Raw genomic sequence first — 18,293 nt, 5'->3', positions numbered from 1 at the left:
AACTGTGTGACGAGATTAGCCTATGCAGAAACCATGTTAACCATAATTACTTTTAAAAGGATGTACATTTCTATGATTAATAATATAAATAATAATAGGCTTGTCAGCGGGAGACGGTTTTAAATAGTCAGCCCACCTACCATTTTATAGCCTACAGCAAAGAACTGATAAATGAAAACTGGTTATATCAGAGCCATGTCAATTATTATACAGCCTGTTATATTATGATTATAAAAACACTGACATCTTCGAATCACACAATGTTTGAAATCTAAAAAATGAAACAAATTTTTAAATGGAAAATGACTCATTAAAGAGAAAGCATATCTAACGCCTGAAGAAGTGCAGTATTTCCAGCCTTGGGCAATAACTGTTATCTGAGAGCATCCTCAGCGAATGTGTATTGATCGCTTCACATGTGGTTTGGTTGTAGCTGTTCCAGTTTCCAGTATAAAATGCTATTGTAACGCATAGTCATTAGTCACTGTAGTTATCCATGCATAATCAATGCACTTTATATGTTACAAATGACTAGAAATCGCTGCAAATATAATGAAATTGCTGTCTGTCCCAATTAATACATTTCAAGCATATTAACAAAATGTTCAGTTTAGTACTATTGATAGCTCCATGAACCACGTGACCGCGTGGCGGTGAGATCAAAGCATGCTCTGGTACAGCGAGTTTACTCTGCAATATGCAGTGGGATATACATATAAAATATGTTGCATTATTTGTCTACTAGATAACATCTGAATGGCAAAATGAATGCAGTGTCTTAAAATCCTGTCAAAGCTAAGGATATTCAGTGAAAACAATTGGCGTTGTTCATTGGTCGGGCATCGACCAATAAAATGTCTTCATTCGCACCAAAGCCCCGCCCCCAGCTCTGCTCTCTCACATCTGCATATACAAGTGCACAAGTGAGTTCTGCAACAGAATACCGCAAAAAGAGTAGCAAAAGTCAGAGCGCTAGGATTTGAACTTGTACTTCCAGATCTGAGAGGTTGTAAGTGCCGACTTGACGTTGTGCAGCGAAACTGAAGTAAAGTGCAAAAGTAAATATGTCGTAAACATGTGTGTATGTCATTTTCTTTGTGTGAATGTCATTCTACACATTTGTGACTATTAATCTACAACTTCCAATTCAAAATACGGGTGTTTTGATCATTGTCTGTGTGTGCAAATTGAAAGATTCAGCTTTTCACATCAGAGCTGTGAGTGTACATTTTAACTTACAAATACAAATATTAATATGACAAGTTCTCACAATCAGATCTTCAACCTCTCGAGTTTTGCTACTGATTTACCTTTATACTTTCGGGACCAAATCACCTTTGAAAAACCACCGGGAAGAGAGGCGGTGAAAGATGTTTTCCTGAAATCATGTTTGAGCAGATATTTTGGTAAGTAGCACACTTAACAGGGGCATTATGCCAGAAAGGATTCATTAAAAGTAAACTGCAATTTGAAAAAAAAATAAAATAAAAATAATAATAATAATTAAATGAGCTAAAAGAAAAAAAAGCTAGATGTTTTGCTGTTTCCCAAGGATGATACAGCCCAGCGGTAAAGTCTCCATAATGCTGTGGATGAAGAAAGAATCAGTTCTTCTTTTTATTTTTCCATTGATTTCAGGTATGATAGGCTACTGCCTGACAAGTTCCCTCTTATAAAATGTTGTTGCGTTTATTACTGTCTTTTTTTGGCTGCCAGCTGTCTTGCTCTATATTTAGTAATATTTAACAGTTAATTAATAATACGTGGTATCTTAAAAAAAATAAAAGTTGTAGCATGCTGTTTATTAACTCAAGTGTTAATTCCTTAAGTATTTAAGTAGATTTCAGGGTGGACATGAGAGTAAAAAATGACACAAAATGACAATGACATGAAAGACCAAACATCGAGCATAAAATTAATCTCTCCATTATAACATCTCTAAAATAATATAATTTGAATCCTACTCTACAGTAGGCTACACAGTGTGGGGCATGAATAGACTACAATACAATATGCTACAAAATATAGATGACCTTAGCCTTTTAAGGTATATCAATTAGATACTTTATGTGATATGACTGGGACTGTTATACTGTGTGTGTGTATATATATATATATATATATATATATATATATATATATATATATATATATATATATATATATATATATATATATATATATACTGTAAAAAAATCATTATACAGAATAATACAATGTGCACTATATAATACAGTACAAAAACTAAAGGTAAAGGTGGTTTCAATGCATTATTGCAAATAGACTGTGATGCTATGATTTGACTAATGAATAAATTGCTAAATAAAACTAACAGCTTGTCTCTTCTCAATTTACCAGCCCAGAACTCTGAACTACCTGCAGTAATGGACAGTGACATGCTCAGTGAATTTGCTTACCAACCAGGGCCATCGTACCTGAGTCTGACCCTGTTGGCTCTGACCGTGGACTGTCTGGCAGTGTTTACATCTGCGTGCTGCGGTACATTTGCACCGGCTGCTGCCAGCCTGTAGTTGTTGGACCTGAAGACGAGAGCATGTCAGGAGTGGTGTGATAGCAGCTTTTGTTTGTAATAGTGTGTGTGTTCATGACTGTGAATTTAGTTTTTGTATTGGAGCACTTATGTTTGTCATCTTGAGACGTTAATTTTCAGCGCAAGGTTTGCTGTATTTATGAAAGTAAACTAAGAAAATTGACACAACGTTCATTTATTTGCTTTATTTTTAAACTAAAACAGCAATGTTTAATTTAGAAATCTCTGATTGATGAAATGTTGCAGTTTTATTTGAAAATAAAGGGAATGGGCCTTGTTGAACAGTGTGCAGTTTTTCCTCATTTCCTTTCATGTTGTCTGTTTTGGATGTGCGTATTTTTCCCCTTTTGTATAATTACACATTGGTTGAGAAAAATCCCTGAACACAATGTTTTTATGTTCCCATATTCCTTATGAAACACTTATAAACCATTCTTTTTCATTATGTATATAAAGAGTTTAACTCATCTCAAGGACATCAGAATTTTAAAAGTGTAAGATAATAAATGGCTTGTCACTTGTTAGTCACTTGAGATAAAAACATCTGGCAAATGCAGGCTCTAAAACCTGACTGTTGGCAGTAAAAGCTTTATTTTAGCATCCACGGAGTCATGCATTTGACTACACTAATGACGCAAATGTTGACTGAATGAGAGGGAGGAGTAAACCATTTTAGCAGGCTTTCCATGCTCTCTCAGTAAAGAGATCTCATCATCTCCTTGCGTTTTTTATGACACAATCTGCAGTACCACACACTGTACTTTAAATGAATGTATAAAGAGCTTTTGTAAAATTTTAGTTAAATATTTTAGTTATTTTTAAAGATTTATACGGTGATCCAGAACTGTTTTTAGAATAAAAAATCCAGTGCAATTTTCTATTAAATTTATAAGCAGAACCATATTGTGTTTTTTCCATGTCAACATCTCTTGTTTAAATAAGTAGGATGCTCCCTGAGGAAGTGATCAGTTGCAGAAACCGTTGCCAAGGGCTACTGCTGGATCCAGTTGCCATGGAAATAGTTCCATCTGTTTTCCTCTAGATGGGGCTGTCACATCAGCTGATGTCACACCAGCAGACTAGATGTTAATTCTGGAGACCAGTTTAATGTTTTGTGTTTTTCCAGTGTCAAAAATATTAATGTTCATTGAAAATGCATTGTTTTTGTTCATATGAATATCACACCATTTATATGTTCTTAGTAAATTTATAGTAATTTTGTTTTAATAGTAGTTTTGTAAGTGATGTAAAAACCTAAAACACCTATTTAAAAACAGGGTTATCTTCATAAATGTTTTATCTTTGTTAAGCATAGCCTAAGAGCTTGCCCTGACATCTAGATAGAGTGTCATCCATTTTTAAAGTGTACTATATATAGCCATTTGTGACAAGTTCAAATGAGCTATTTACATGTTAGAATAAGACTTGTTTTCATGCTTCTCCCAAATCAAAAGTCAAGGTTTGACACCATTGTGGTTTTGTTTTTTCAACCACTTCCTCATACAGAGAGGTGTGTTTAACTGTTGTACTTCCCTTCTGAAACCTTTTCTTTTGCTTACCTCATTTTTGACACACTTGGTTTTAATGCTTTAGAAAAGGTCACAGGTCATCACTTTTTTTTTAAATTCATGGTCATGGGACATGTGTTTTAAAATTTCAACACACTCTTTCTGATCTTCATTTTGCTTCATTTGGATGTCATAATACGGTGAATAGCACAACACAGTCAGTCAGCCATTCACACGTGAATAGACATGGACAAAGTGATCTGAAAGCTTTGTTGTGCTTCTGAAACAGTTGGATGTTGTTTCCAGAGAGAAACACAAAGTCACATAAAAAGGTTGACTGAGTCATAATCTTTTGAAACCTTCCGAACATATTTATACTTCAAAAGATCAGAATGCAAAATTCAAACATCAAAACTTTTACAGTTAATTGCAACATAGCCTATAAATTAGTTACTAACCTAATACAGTAATACATAATAACCTTTAAATTCCCTTACGTGATTAATAATTAATATCATTTCGAAATCTGAATAATTTTGAATATTTATACAAATACAAGAATGTTTCAATTAGTGCTGTCAATTTATTTGTGTCCTGTGCATATTTAGTATGTATGTATATGTACCTATATATACCTCTCTCTCTCTCTCTCTCTCTCTCTCTATATATATATATATAGCCTATATTTATTATACAAATATAACATATTTTTCTTAAATATATATGTGCTTGGTGTGTATTTGTATTTATATATACATAATAAATATACACAGTGTACACACATATAAAAACTTTTATTTTTGGATGCGATTAATCTCTATTATTCACTTGACAGCGCTAGTATGACCAATCTGATTGACTGATTGATCTGATTGATTGATTTTGATCCTTGCAAAAAATATTTAATGCCGTCCAAAAATGAATTATATTGTGCTTAAATTACATTACTTTAAAATTGTACGTAAAAAACGTTGTTGTTTTTTTAAATAAAATGTGTAACCTAATATATATATATATATATATATATATATATATATATATATATATATATATATATATATATATATATATATATATATATATATATATATATATATAAAATAAATATCATACGTTATATTCATTTAAAAGCATTACTTTGAATCTCCAGGGGCATTTTAGGCAAATGGATCAGCTGTCAAGAAAGGATCACCACAAGAGTGCAAGTAAAGAGTGGCGACGCTATTTCCCACGAGCTCGTGAACGCCGCTCGCTCCCGCCCAATCAGACTCCAGCTCGTCGTTCACCTGATCACAGCGAAGCCATTTTGTCCTGAGCTGCTCCGCCAGCGCATTCTTCAGCAAACCGGAATAACGTAGAGCTGACAGTTCGAACCACAGACACCGCGTCAGACAGGGGTTTTACAGCTACACCACCCCTCATTCAGTCCCGATCAGCTCGACGTCTCTCGTTCGCACCGTAGGCGGAACCGTGTCGTATTCGCGGATTAAGGGAGACTTTAAGCGGGACGGAAGGGAAGAGAACCAGGCATCCGGTTAAAGACGCGCTGGCTCACCGAGCTGGAGTCCAACTTGAGCCGGACACTTTCAGCTGTCCGCGTCGGGATGCGTGCTGGACTTGTTTTTAACAATATTTACCAGTCTTTTTGAAGATTTTATGTCATCTAGGAATAGCTTAGGCTCGCACGGGATTGTTTTTTGTTGCTAGGGTCTAATATAAGGAAACTGGAGCACTAGTTCAAGTTCAGATGTGATATATCTACTCAGCTGGCTGGGCAGATAGTTTAGGTTGTCGATTAGATAAGTCGCCTAAATAATACTTTGGTTTATTTACCGGTATAGTTGCAATGTTTTGAGTTGATCCAGCTTTCGTAAAGTCTCTCATAGTGTTTGGTTTGTATGTCTATGCATATTTCTCGCAAGGAAACCTGTCGGAGTTATTGACTGGTTAGGTCTCGGTGCCAATATAATTAGTAACGTTAGGTTGATAAAAGACAGGAAAAACCACAGAACAGATTTAATCTCAAACTAGTCTGCTGTGCTTCTCATATCCACTTTGTTTTCTTTTACAAGGTCTGTATTGGTGGCTCAAGCTGGCTGACAGGTGATATTTTCTGCCTGAATCCTCTGAGCTGGCCTCACTGATAGCTATGACATTTTCCAACAGTTGTTTTGTATCTTCAGACTTCAATATTACAAGTATCTGCTCGTGGTGCCAACGCTGTAGGAGTAATTTTAGCTAACAAAAGCTCAGATCGCCCCTCCATATTAGTCACGGCATATCTAGTTGTGACAGTTTTAATAGTTAGGTCACGTTTTCCCTTCATTTTTTGCTACAAGTGTATGAATTAGTGCCAGTTGACTTGGTGGCTGGTTCGAAACTTATCAAACTCATCAGTTTGTATCGAGTGTATTTTTGTAAAATCGTCAACTAGATCTTAGTGGAAAGACACACCTTTGCAGCCAAACCAGGTCAAGTGTAGTGGTTATTTTTCGTATCTCAGAGTTGAATAACAATGTCAGGACAGTCCATCACAGATCGCATCGCCGCGGCCCAGCACAGCATGACTGGATCAGCCATCAGCAAAGCCGTCTGCAAGGCCACAACGCATGAAGTCAGTGGACCCAAAAAGAAACACCTCGATTGTGAGTATACCAAAAACACACGGTCTCCTCACAGGTACTCTTGAGTGCTTTTTAAAAGCTCGAAGTCTTACCACGTCCCTGGCATGCTGTTCAACATCCTCAGCTGTCTGGACACCGGTGATGAATTGGATCGTGCTCGTGATAGGATTGCTGATCTGTCTTTAGACATGGTCAGTTCGAGGAGCTGATGCCACTGTAATGAATGAGTATACACTCATTCATTGGATTTGTGACTCATTTTATTTTACTACAATGATCTACGTGTTATTTCGGAAGTGTTGTGGAGGTTGTCATCATGCAATCAACCTCGATCTATTAATATCTGCTTCTTAATAAGCAGCCGCTCTGGCTTGAATCAGTGAAAGCAGCTGTCGGGGATTCTGATGCATCGTGTTTGAAGTCATGTGTGCGTAATATCTTCACGTCTTGTTTGATCTCTCTTTAGCAGTAATCGTCGAGACATTGTGGGAGCGGTGAAGGTCAGGCGTGTGTGCAGTGAAGCATTGACTCAAATGATTCTTTTGACAAAAGCAGAGTTAATGCAGAATGCACGTCAGTTTCATCCTCGCAGTGTTTGCAGAACACAGCTTCATGTTTAGTCTAGATTTGTTTCCTGCGTCAGCCACCTGTTATGCATCCTAGCAGCTAGAGTGTGTTGAGCAGCCAGCTTCGATGCTTCTGTTTTGATCTTGCAAAACTGCATAACACAACGTTTTTCGTAACCGTAACTCAACAACACAATTACTGAAGGTCATGTGTTGCTTACTTCCTCTTTTTGCTCAAAGCTGAGAAGTATTAATCATCCAGAAACATTACTTGCTTAAGCCGGTTCTTGGTATTGGGTAATTTTAGAAGTCTGACGTATGTTGTTTTGCTTTCGCGCAATACATCACAACTATGGATTAGGGATGGGTTTGGATAAAAACCATGAGGGTTGTGTCTGTCCCATTGACTGCCAAGTAAAATACACTGTCAAGGTCCAGACAAGTTTATTATTTTTTGTTTTCTTCAACCGCAAAAAAAAATGAAATTGTGAAATATTTTGAATGCCATATATTTCTAATGTTTCCAAAATTTTTGCTCAAATTCATTTGATGCATGAGTTTTTTTTAATTTTTAATTTAGACAAAATTGTATGCAATTATCAGTTATTTGCCATAACTTTGAAACAATTATCAGTTCATGTGTATCAGCCAGATTTTTTTATACCATTGCGTTCCTTTTATTTATCATTGCTTAGGATGAGCTCAGTGTTTTTCCATTGCTTTTCATTCTGGCTAAAGTAATCTGTCAGATTGGAAATTTAGATACCTGACAAAGAAGTTGATCTGGCTTTTTTTCTTTTTTGAAGGTTCTATCTTTTATTATTAAGTTTTGTCCAGCTTGTATTCACTTTCCTGTTCTGTGCAAACAGCAGTGAGATTTTTACTGAGTCAACAAACAGATTTTGCACTCTGACCTCTTCAGAAGCAGTGAGTGGGACACTTGAGCTTACTGTACTGAGATTTTTGCCACTTGGTCTTACATTCTTACCAATAAACTAACTGGGGGAACTGTTCCCAGACTGATTACCGTATTTTCCGGACTATGTCGCACTTTTTTTCATAGTTTGGTTGGTCCTGTGACTTATAGTCAGGTGCGATTTATTTATCAAAATTAATTTGACATGATCCGAGAGAAATGAACCAAGAGAAAACATTACCGTCTACAGCCGCGAGAGGGCGCTCTATGCTGCTCACTGCTCCTGTATCCTACACTGGGCAGCATAGAGCGCCCTCTCTCGGCTGTAGACGGTAATGTTTTCTCTTGGTTCTAAATAAATGCGACTTATAGTCCAGTGCGACTTATAGTCCGAAAAATACTGGACACAGCTGATTATACAGAGTTTCCGATTTCCCAGTTTCTGTTGACCATTTACAGGTCCTCTTGATCGGTATTTCACACAAAATGACAAAAGCTGTCTTCAATCAGTTGTTTAAATCCAAATTTGGGGCGTCAGCTTGCACTAGATTTCATTAGTCCACTGGGATACAGTGTTGAAAGAGAAATAACTAATAGCTTTGGGAAAGTGTGCAAGGTTTTTAGCGTTATATTTTTGACAGCTGTTCAGGAGGTTTATTTCAAACTATAAGTAGGAAGTAAACAAAATATCCTCAAGCACAGCTGTAGATTTTATTGCAGAGTTGCCCACTCCTTAAAAACGTAATAAAAGAACAAGCTGTATTTTTTTTAGCTAATGATCATTTAGCAGCTTGCCGCCTAAGTGGGTTGAATTTGATAAAAATAAGATACAGTAAACTAGTGGTTACATAAATATATATAAACGTGTATTTTAGGTAGGTCTTTAATATTCTCGTCTCGTAAGCCACTGATTCTTTGGCTATTGCGTTGCATCTTGCATATTTTTTTGAGTGCCTTGTCACAAGTGTTGCTTTCTCATGACGCAGAGGTTAAAAATGTCATGAGTCAGGTTAAAAATAGTTATAAAAAACACACCTTAAAATCTTTGCATTCTTTTCCATTCTATTGCTTTCAATCTAGTTGTCATTGAACACAAAAGTATGTCACATAAACACCCCCAGACTAATTTAGGAGAAGCCGAAAGCAGTCATATTATTGTATGGGTCTTTAAGTCTGTCTCTCAGTAAACCCACCACACTGATTGGTTTTGAATGTATAGTTTTGCACATGTCTAAACCAGACTTTACAGCCATAGTCAATAATCATGAGACTATTCTACTAGCAGAAATCTGAGTCTGGTGTGTGTCAGGGTTAAAGGTGAAGTGCTGCTGATTTTGAACCAGACCACTTAAATGATGCTGTGTAGCAAAGACAAAACAGCCATTGTCAAACATGTCTGGGAAAATACCACCCAGCCTTTCAGAATACAGATTAGCCTTCAGGATGCTCGGTCCACTGCTCCACAAGTAGCTTTTACGTATGAACTCATTGTAATTTTGTGGATGATGGATGTAGTATTGCTTGAGAAGCATGTAAGGAGAAATAGACTCAGGAGCTATGGTACTTAAACTGATAAAGAAGGATGCCTTTGAAGCACATATTCAGTAATGCAGTTTTTTAGGAAGGAGAAGCAGTTGATCAATGTTTGTTGAGCATCATTCAGCATGAGGACACAACTGCACCACTTTAAGAGAGCTTATTTATGCTGCATGACACATTGCTTCTGTTCCCCTCACACTTATAGTGCTGATGTGGCCTATTTATATCTGCTGAGGGCCTTTGCTTCTGTTTGATAGCTTGTTTTGTACCTTATAAAAGCCCTTGGCTCCTCTTCTGACATCTCCTCTGCAAAACCCGGGACTTTATTTATGACTCATCTCAGGGGAGTGAATTCTCAAAGCTCTTCTTTTTTTTCTTTTTTTTTTCTCATTCCCATATGTGCAAAACTGCATATTTTCTAATTTGGTTACACAACTATAATCTTTTATTGCACAAAACTATTATTAACAGACAGACACATCAAATCAAATAAAACTGTTAGACTTTCTTTATACTAACCCAAAGGACTTGCAGTCCAAAGGTCGCAGGTTCAAGTCTCTGTACCAGCAGGGTTTGTAGGTGGGGGGATTGAATGACCATCATGCTCTTCCACTCCTTAATACCATGACTGAGGTGAGACCCTTGAGCAAGGGTTCACAGTGTGTGTGTTTGTCTTAACTACTCATTGCTGTGTGTGTGCACTTGGATCATGGGTTAAATGCAAAGCACAACTTCCAAGTATGGGACAACATATTTTAAATATATAAAAAAAAGTTTTAAATAAATCTTTTAATAAGATTTCACTAACCAACTAGTTGCCATTCCTAATTTAAATATGCCGTTTTGGACCATAGACATTAATGTATCAGCATTGATGCTTAAAGACATGAATGACATTTTTCTAATTTTGTTGCCTTAACATTTTCTCAGGTTGTGTGAGAAATAGTGTGGACTGATCTTATATATATTTGCGAGGCTTTTTTGTTCTTTTCAATATAGACTAGAGCTTTACAGAATTCTACAAGCTGTGCTCCCAAGTTGCTGATTAGTTGCAAAGCTGTGCTGGTTTAAAAGAGAAAAAAAAAGAGAGAGAGAGAAATATGGGAATGACATGTGAGGAATAGCTGCGGTATTCCACAGGACTCTGCCACTGAACTCACTGTTCAGGAATCCCAAATAGACCCTTTTACAAAAATGTCACCGTCATCACATTTAAGTTCTCAGAGTGCTGATTGAAAACCGACCTCGTCTCACCACGTCTCAACTTGAACGTTGGAGGACCATCCGCCAAACCGACCCCAGATAAGCATAATTTCCTTTTCCAGTACTTCGCAATCACAGGAACAAGGCCATCAACACACAGCTGGGAAGGAAATGGAGGCAGAGATACAGACATTGCAAACAAGGTCTGAAAAAGGAACCAAGTTATTTTTATTTTGAGAAGAATTCTCCTTGCCATTCTCCTTGAAGCTAGCTGAAGCGCTCATTGAATTCAAAATGGTTTGCTGTTCTTATCTGCAGGTTACTGAGGTTGGCATTTGTTTTTAAAGCATAGAGAAAAATCTCTACAGGTCTGGAGGTCCATTAATCTTAGTGATCAGCTTTTCCACAAAGGAAACCATCTTTTTATTTATTCTTATTTTATTTATTTATAAATTTTTCGCTGTAATCAAGCTATTCCTGCTAATAGACTTTCATGCTTTTCCATCGGAGTACCATTTTGTCAGTAAACGGCTGCACACTGTCCAACAAAACTTGCCTAGTGGTCACGTTGTTACCTAATTATTGTTCTGAATTTGAAACCCGTTTCTTGTGGTTCCTACAGATTCAGAACTTGAATCTTAGGGCCGTTTTTGCTTTTAAGACAATGACGATAGTTCTAGGGTGATGGAAGCTCAAATGCTCATTGCTGTTGTGAGAAACAGCTTGTCAATAGGGCTGCAACTAACGATTATTTTGATAATCGATTAATCTGTCGATTATTTTTACGATTAATCGATTTATGTACTTATGTACTTATTTTAGTTTTGCCCATTTTTCCCCCAAGTAAATTATTAATAAAGGGTCTTTATCATTCAGCATAGATTTTTAAGAGATTTTAACCATTTTGCATTGTCATATCCTCATCAAAAATATACCTGGAGTTGTTTTATTATGTGTCAGTAATCCTTTGTCGAACTCTTCTGCAATCAAAACACTGACCCATACTCTATCAAATTTCACAAGGAGATTTCAAATAATGTTTTCACCATGGCAATCCTTAGAGCTCCTAAAGTAGTTTAACATCCCAAACAAAGCTTAAGGAATCTTTCAGAACATATTTTCACGAAGAAGGATGAAACAGAATAAGATTGCAGTGCGTTGTATTTTATTATTTACTGGGAAACAGCTTTATAGCTTATGCTGTGAAATTGTAAACAATCCTTCGAATAAAGTGCCAATGGCATGAAACCTGAATGGAACTCACAATTTAAAGTAAAATCCATCAGAAGGTTGTCCAGAAAAAAAAATTGGACACACAAAAAACTGCTGTGTGAAAAAGAGCAGTGCATTTCAAATATATTTAAACATTTACCTCTCTCATTCAGTCATAATTAGGATGCAAGACTGAATTATAAACTGGTAAACGACAAACTGATCACAGAACGTGTTTGTAAAGCTTCAAATGTTAACTGTTAAAATGACGACTCGTTTGTTACGACTAAACATTTGCAAACAACATTGTACTGGAGAATCTGCACAAATAAAAGTCTTAGGTGCCGTTCACATATCGCGCCTAAAAACGCGTGGAAAACGCTAGGCGCACCGCTTTCTCCTTCTTTCCAAAGCGCTCGGGCAGAAGCGCGTCTGCCTTTGCTAAGCAACCATGACGTGCTCTCTCCATGAAGAAGCAGAAATTTCAGCAAAGGATAAATGGATTTGCATCTCTAAAAATCGCACCCGCATTGCGCTTGCGGCTCTCTGAAAAGTTGAGATGTTTTTAACTCGATGCAGTGCGGACGCGCCTGGAAAAACGGGCGCGTCGCGACCGCATCGCTTCCATTATGAGCGCGCATACCGCGCGCCTACATTGGAAATAACGAACTTGAGCATGCAAAAGACGCGATATGTGAACGGCCCCTTAAACAGTTCAGTAGTGCAGAGTTTACAGGTTACTCCTCTTTTTTGAAGGCTCAAAGTAAAGTACTTCCTCATCCCGCTGAACTTTTACTGTCTATGGCAGAGACGCTGTTCGGGAAGCACGTGACATAAAACGAGGCCAGCTATTGGCTATTCGCTACTTCTCCTGCTGTACTGGCTGAGTAAAACCTCCGGTGGCTCATTACTGCCACACTTTGGTCACCGCAGATTTGAAATATGCACGAAATGAGCCGCTTACGGCAAATAAAAGTTATTTAGCAACTAATCGATGACTAAATTAGTTGACAACTATTTTAATAATCGATTTTAATCGATTAAATCGATTAGTTGTTTCAGCTCTACTTGTCAATACAAATATTGATGTCTGGGTCACTAATAGATACATTAATATTTTAATTTTGTTTCTTTTGTTGTGATTAGAACTGTGAAATCGCAATCTTTTAGTAACAAGTTTGTCATTCATCTTCTTTGGACTTCACTGCTTTACACAAAATTAGTGCTGAACTTGGAGCCATAAAACTAGTGTAGAGAGTTGGTACACAATGTTGTGTGTGCCGTTGTTCCAGCATATTTATTGCAGCACAAAAACTCAGCAGACTTGCACTCATGCAATTAAAAATATAGATTTTTGTCTGAGACCATATTGTGCAATAAAACGTTGCATTACATTGAAATGTCAATTCCAACTCCACTTTTAGTACATTATGGGCCATTTCTCTTGGAAGCAGGGGTCATGGAGGACTGACCTGGAGTCAGTGATTAGTACGGTTAGAACAGGTAATTAGTATGGCAGCTGTGATGGTTCAGAGGTGAGCACCAGCTACGCTCTTCTGGCTGACAGCTGGACAGATTGTCTGGCCACCTGGACAATTCACTTCCTCGTACACACACGCACACACAGGAGAAGCTTCCTGCCAAACTTCCTGTGCCTCATCAAGGCTCAGTCCTGATTAATTTGTAAGCCTGGGCACTGCAGAGAATAATCATGACTCGAATCAAAAGCACTTTAATTTGTAATTTCGCTCATTTTTCATTCTTGCATGGAGCTGGTTTTAAATCCAAATCAATCTCTGCCTGCCAATTGTCAGTAATATGTGTGCTGGAAACCCAAGGATGTTTTGAGCCTCTGTTATCTCCAACTGGTGGCAGGCTCAGCCTGGTATGGATGTTTCCAAAAGGTTTCATTGTCTGTCAGTTTAACAAATAAGACTTTGACACAGGCGGAGTGAAGATGGGTGATCTCATCACTCATAGCCTCTTCATTTTCTACCCTTCGGTGACATCACTGGGCCACGATTTTCTTCCACCTCTTCTCTTGGATTTGATTCTCACTGCCGCACCTCATTTCGTGCACTGGTGCACACATCTCAGCATGGAGCCATGCAGGTGTTTGTGTTTGTAAGGGATAATGTGGAGATGTGATTGTCTGTTTTAGTGCAAGGCTGTCAGAAAGTCTATTTAAAGGCTGCGCTGTGAAACGCTACATTTTCTCAGTTACTCTTGCAATCTACTTTTATGATCATAGTGTGTGACACTCAGAAGCTTTTGTAAATGAGAAAACTGGAAATATGTATTTAATTTGATTGCAGTTGAAACAAGGACCAAATCTGTGATTTTAGATGTCCAGTACGGCATCTCATAAGCTTATGTTTCCATTCAAGGTGATTTTCATATTTTGCCAAAAAACAAAACAAAACCAATATATTGTGCCATATTATGTCAGTGATTTTTTTAATGATTTTGATGTTGAAGTTTATTATTACATTAATGAAATGTATCAAAGTATTTATAATAAACTTTAAATAATTAAAAGTATTTCACAATTACCAGAGCTACTTGTTGTTGGGGAAATATTTTTGGGACCAATGTCACATGACTGCTCACTTTGGAATAATGGTAAATGCAGATGCCATTCATGCCAAACCAGGTGTTCGACTTTGAGCTGTATACTCTGAAATAGGCACATCTATAGCAACACTTTTAACCACAAAATGAAAATGAATCAAAGGACAAAACCACAATACAACAAGTAAACAGTCACCTTCTTTAGCAAGACTTTATTTATCCAACTCTGTGCTAGCTACATTAGAATATTGTATGTCTTATTTTCAGTTAATCTTTCATTATTATGGAATTAACACTAATCAATAGTAAACAGAAATATTACAAGATAACTAAATTTGAAGCTGGTCAGGTCGGAGCTCGTTTATAAATGTACTATGCACATTTTAGACATTTTATTGGCATCTTGGTTTTTCATCTAGAATCTTTTTATGCAGCTATAGCAAAATTCATATGTAGATGGTAATCTGACTAAAGAATGATCTCTAAATGGACTGGGAAAAGCTTATTTGATAGTTTTTGCTGATGTAGGCAACCTATTATGTTGGTTTACCTGCATTTGAAGTGTTGATACAATATAGTGGATACAAGATTTCCCTTAAATATGCAATGTCTCAAATCTCAGATCCAAATGTGCATACAACCTCATACATTCCCTGCGTCAAAGGCAGGTTTTTTTTTTAAGCTCCTTTTCAATCTGTTATTTGTGCCTCTCTCAGTCAGTCTTTCTCTGTTTAAGACAGTGGACTTTGTGATCAATATCACCAAATGTGTTCTGTTTTAACTGATTAGATCAGCACGTATCCTCAATTCAGACGAGTTTTTCACTCTCTTTCTCTTTCCCTTCCCCTCCCTCCCAAAGGAGCCTATCAGCTCGCAGGCTCTCCTCCTGACCATCATAGAAAGCGAGCAAGAAAGAGAACGAGAGCGAGTTCAGGATTGGAGAGAGTGCGAGGGAAATGGGTGAAAACACTGTTGAACCAGCAGTCATCTCGTAACTCATACCCCAACAGGCTGCAGTGTGTTTTAAATAATAGTCACAGTGTATGAATATGCATTAATCTTGGGAAGAGAGACTGAATAACTCAGTGTAGTTGACTTGAATCTTCAGGATTGCACACACTTATTAATGCTGTTTGCAGTACTATTACTACTGCTCACTGTAAGTACTAAACTTTGGCTCGTTTGGTAACCTTCTAACTGGGTCTATTACGAAAATTTTAATTTTAAAAATGAACAACAGGCCTCAAACTAGACTGTTGATTCATGTTTATTACATTTATGCATTTGGCACTGTTATAGAGTCCCCACAGGTCCATAAAAATTTGTAAAATGCCTTAAATTTGGTAAATTTTATTTAAACACGTTATTACCATACGAGCAAAATCCTATTTTGATCAACCTCTAATTCATAGTAGGTATTGGTATATTGTTATTATATGAACCAGTTTAAGTTACAAGATAAAACATGTCTTGCGTATTTTAAACTTGCAGTTACCCTGTTTTGCAGTTGAATGTGTCTCCTAGCATGTGTAAGTAAAATAATTTGAGATGCATGGTTTATTTTGCGATTGAATGGGTTAGTTTTGTAGGGACACAGGGTTTCAATTTTATTTTGTGTAGCTCTTGAAGTGCCTTAAATTTGATTTTAAAATCCGTGCAAACCCTGTGTTATCCAAAGTGACTGTGTTATATTGCATTCAAGGTGTACGTTTTAAGAGTTCATGCATTTCCTGGAAATCAATGTTTAATAGATATATTAAGAGTTATAATCATCTCAACCAATAACTGCTCTTTCAATGCTAACAGAAGTAAATGTTAAATTACATTTCTGTGTTTCACAGAATTCTATGAAAATTATCGTAAAGTGCCTCTATGTAAATATGAGTTACACCACAGGCTCATCTACACACACTCCACAGGCCATTTATAGGCCGTTTGTACCTCACTGGCATCCTGTAAGTGTGTTTTGTAGATCTATAGCCCATACTAATTTACCATGTCTTTTGCCAGATCCTTGTGATTCATCATCAGTTTCCAATTGGGAGCTGCAATACTTACTACTAGAACTCCCTGTTAGAACAACAGACGGGCCTAGGGCCGAAATCTAACAGATATGTAGGTGTCATCTCCCTCATTACCTGCTCTGTGTGTGAAAAGATGTTTCTCTCAAGGGAAGGGGTCAAAGAGATTTGCCTTTGAAGAAGAAAAAGAACACTATGGGCTGTAGGAGGAATGTCTTCATTATGCAAACAGGACCGAACAGAAACCAGTGTTTTCGAGCCTCTGATGGTGTTCAAGAGATGCTGCTTTCGGATGCTAGTATGCAAAGCAAAACTGGGATGCTGATGCATATTTAAAGACAAGATGCTCTTTGGATCTTCTCTTGTCTGTGAGTGTTGCATAACAGAATGACTGGGTTAGAAACCTGTCTAACCCTTGGTGTAGCATACAGACAGAGAGATTATGAGAGTGCGCGGAGATCTGCCCTGCCGTGTTTGTGTCCGTGCCGTGTTTATTGGAACATCTTGTGCGGGATCTTTGAACCATTAGAAGATGTGAATCCGTGATGTGTGTTGCTCTAACATGTGCCCCATGTGTGTTTTCAGACTTGATCCACTGCACCAATGAGATGAATGTGAACGTGCCGCAGCTGGCCGACAGTATGTTTGAAAGAACCACCAACAGCAGCTGGGTTGTGGTCTTCAAAGCGCTCATCACCACACACCACCTAATGATGTATGGAAATGAGGTGAGAGAATCTGCAATGGTGCTTCATATGTTTTTTTTGGCCCATATCAATCAGACACCCTTCTGTGCTGTTACTGTTGAAGATACAGCTTGGTCAAATTGACCCTACATGACAAATCACACCTCAGCACTCACACTTTTGCTGTTTGTGACCGAGCTTGTATGACACATGATTCTAATATGCTGATATGGTACTCAAGATTCATATTATCGTCATCAGTGTTGCTGTTATGCGTTATTTTCATGATTCTTTGAGGAACAAAACGTTCAGCATTTACTTGAAATGCAAGTCTTTTGTAACATATCTTATTACTGTTACTTATTTTCATTTTAATTCATCCTTTTTAAATCAGATGCAGATGCAGTTTCTGATTTGAGCCACATTTAACTGTGATGTCATTGTATCCTGTTTTGGTACATAACTTGTATTTGTAAAAAAAATAAATAAATGTATTTGTTTTCATTTATTAGTTTTTGTATTACGTAGTCATGGAGGACTGGTAAACAGAATATCTAACTGCTGTTGGACATTTCTGTAGATGTCACCTTTATTTATATAGCGCTTTAAACAAAATACATCGCGTCAAAGCAACTGAAAAACATTCATTAGGAAAACAGTGTCAATAATGCAAAAATGATAGTTAAAGGCAGTTCATCATTGGATTCAGTTATGTCATCTCTGTTCAGTTAAATAGTGTCTGTGCATTTATTTGTAATCAAGTCAACGATATCGCTGTAGATGAAGTGTCCCCAACTAAGCAAGCCAGAGGCGACAGCGGCAAGGAACCGAAACTCCATCGGTGACAGAATGGAGAAAAAAACCTTGGGAGAAACCAGGCTCAGTTGGGGGGCCAG

At 37.2% G+C, this 18,293-nt stretch overlaps 1 protein-coding gene and 1 long non-coding RNA gene across 8 annotated transcripts in view; both read left to right on the top strand.

The window, feature by feature from the left end:
- The first annotated feature begins 1,316 nt into the window (after positions 1–1,316).
- Positions 1,317–2,656, top strand: LOC132096985 (uncharacterized). The gene is made up of 3 exons (XR_009422629.1): positions 1,317–1,406; positions 1,553–1,638; positions 2,359–2,656. It is a non-coding gene; the product is annotated as an uncharacterized LOC132096985 (long non-coding RNA).
- Positions 2,657–5,308: 2,652 nt separating this feature from the next.
- LOC132103465 (phosphatidylinositol-binding clathrin assembly protein-like) overlaps positions 5,309–18,293 on the top strand; it is a 51,298-nt gene continuing 38,313 nt past the window's right edge. For 3 of the 7 annotated variants that reach the window (XM_059508618.1, XM_059508613.1, XM_059508619.1), the window contains exons 1-2: positions 5,314–6,704; positions 17,297–17,439. In XM_059508618.1, coding sequence (XP_059364601.1) covers positions 6,575–6,704; positions 17,297–17,439 — 273 coding nt within the window. In that variant the 5' untranslated portion in view covers positions 5,314–6,574. Of the gene's footprint in view, positions 6,705–17,296; positions 17,440–18,293 lie in introns of all 7 variants that reach the window. The other 4 variants (XM_059508604.1, XM_059508597.1, XM_059508624.1 and 1 more) reach the window with 3 other exon arrangements.

This window comes from Carassius carassius, chromosome 2 (genome assembly GCF_963082965.1).
Source record: "Carassius carassius chromosome 2, fCarCar2.1, whole genome shotgun sequence".
NCBI lineage: Eukaryota > Metazoa > Chordata > Actinopteri > Cypriniformes > Cyprinidae > Carassius > Carassius carassius.
This window is presented reverse-complemented; position numbering and strand designations above follow the sequence as displayed.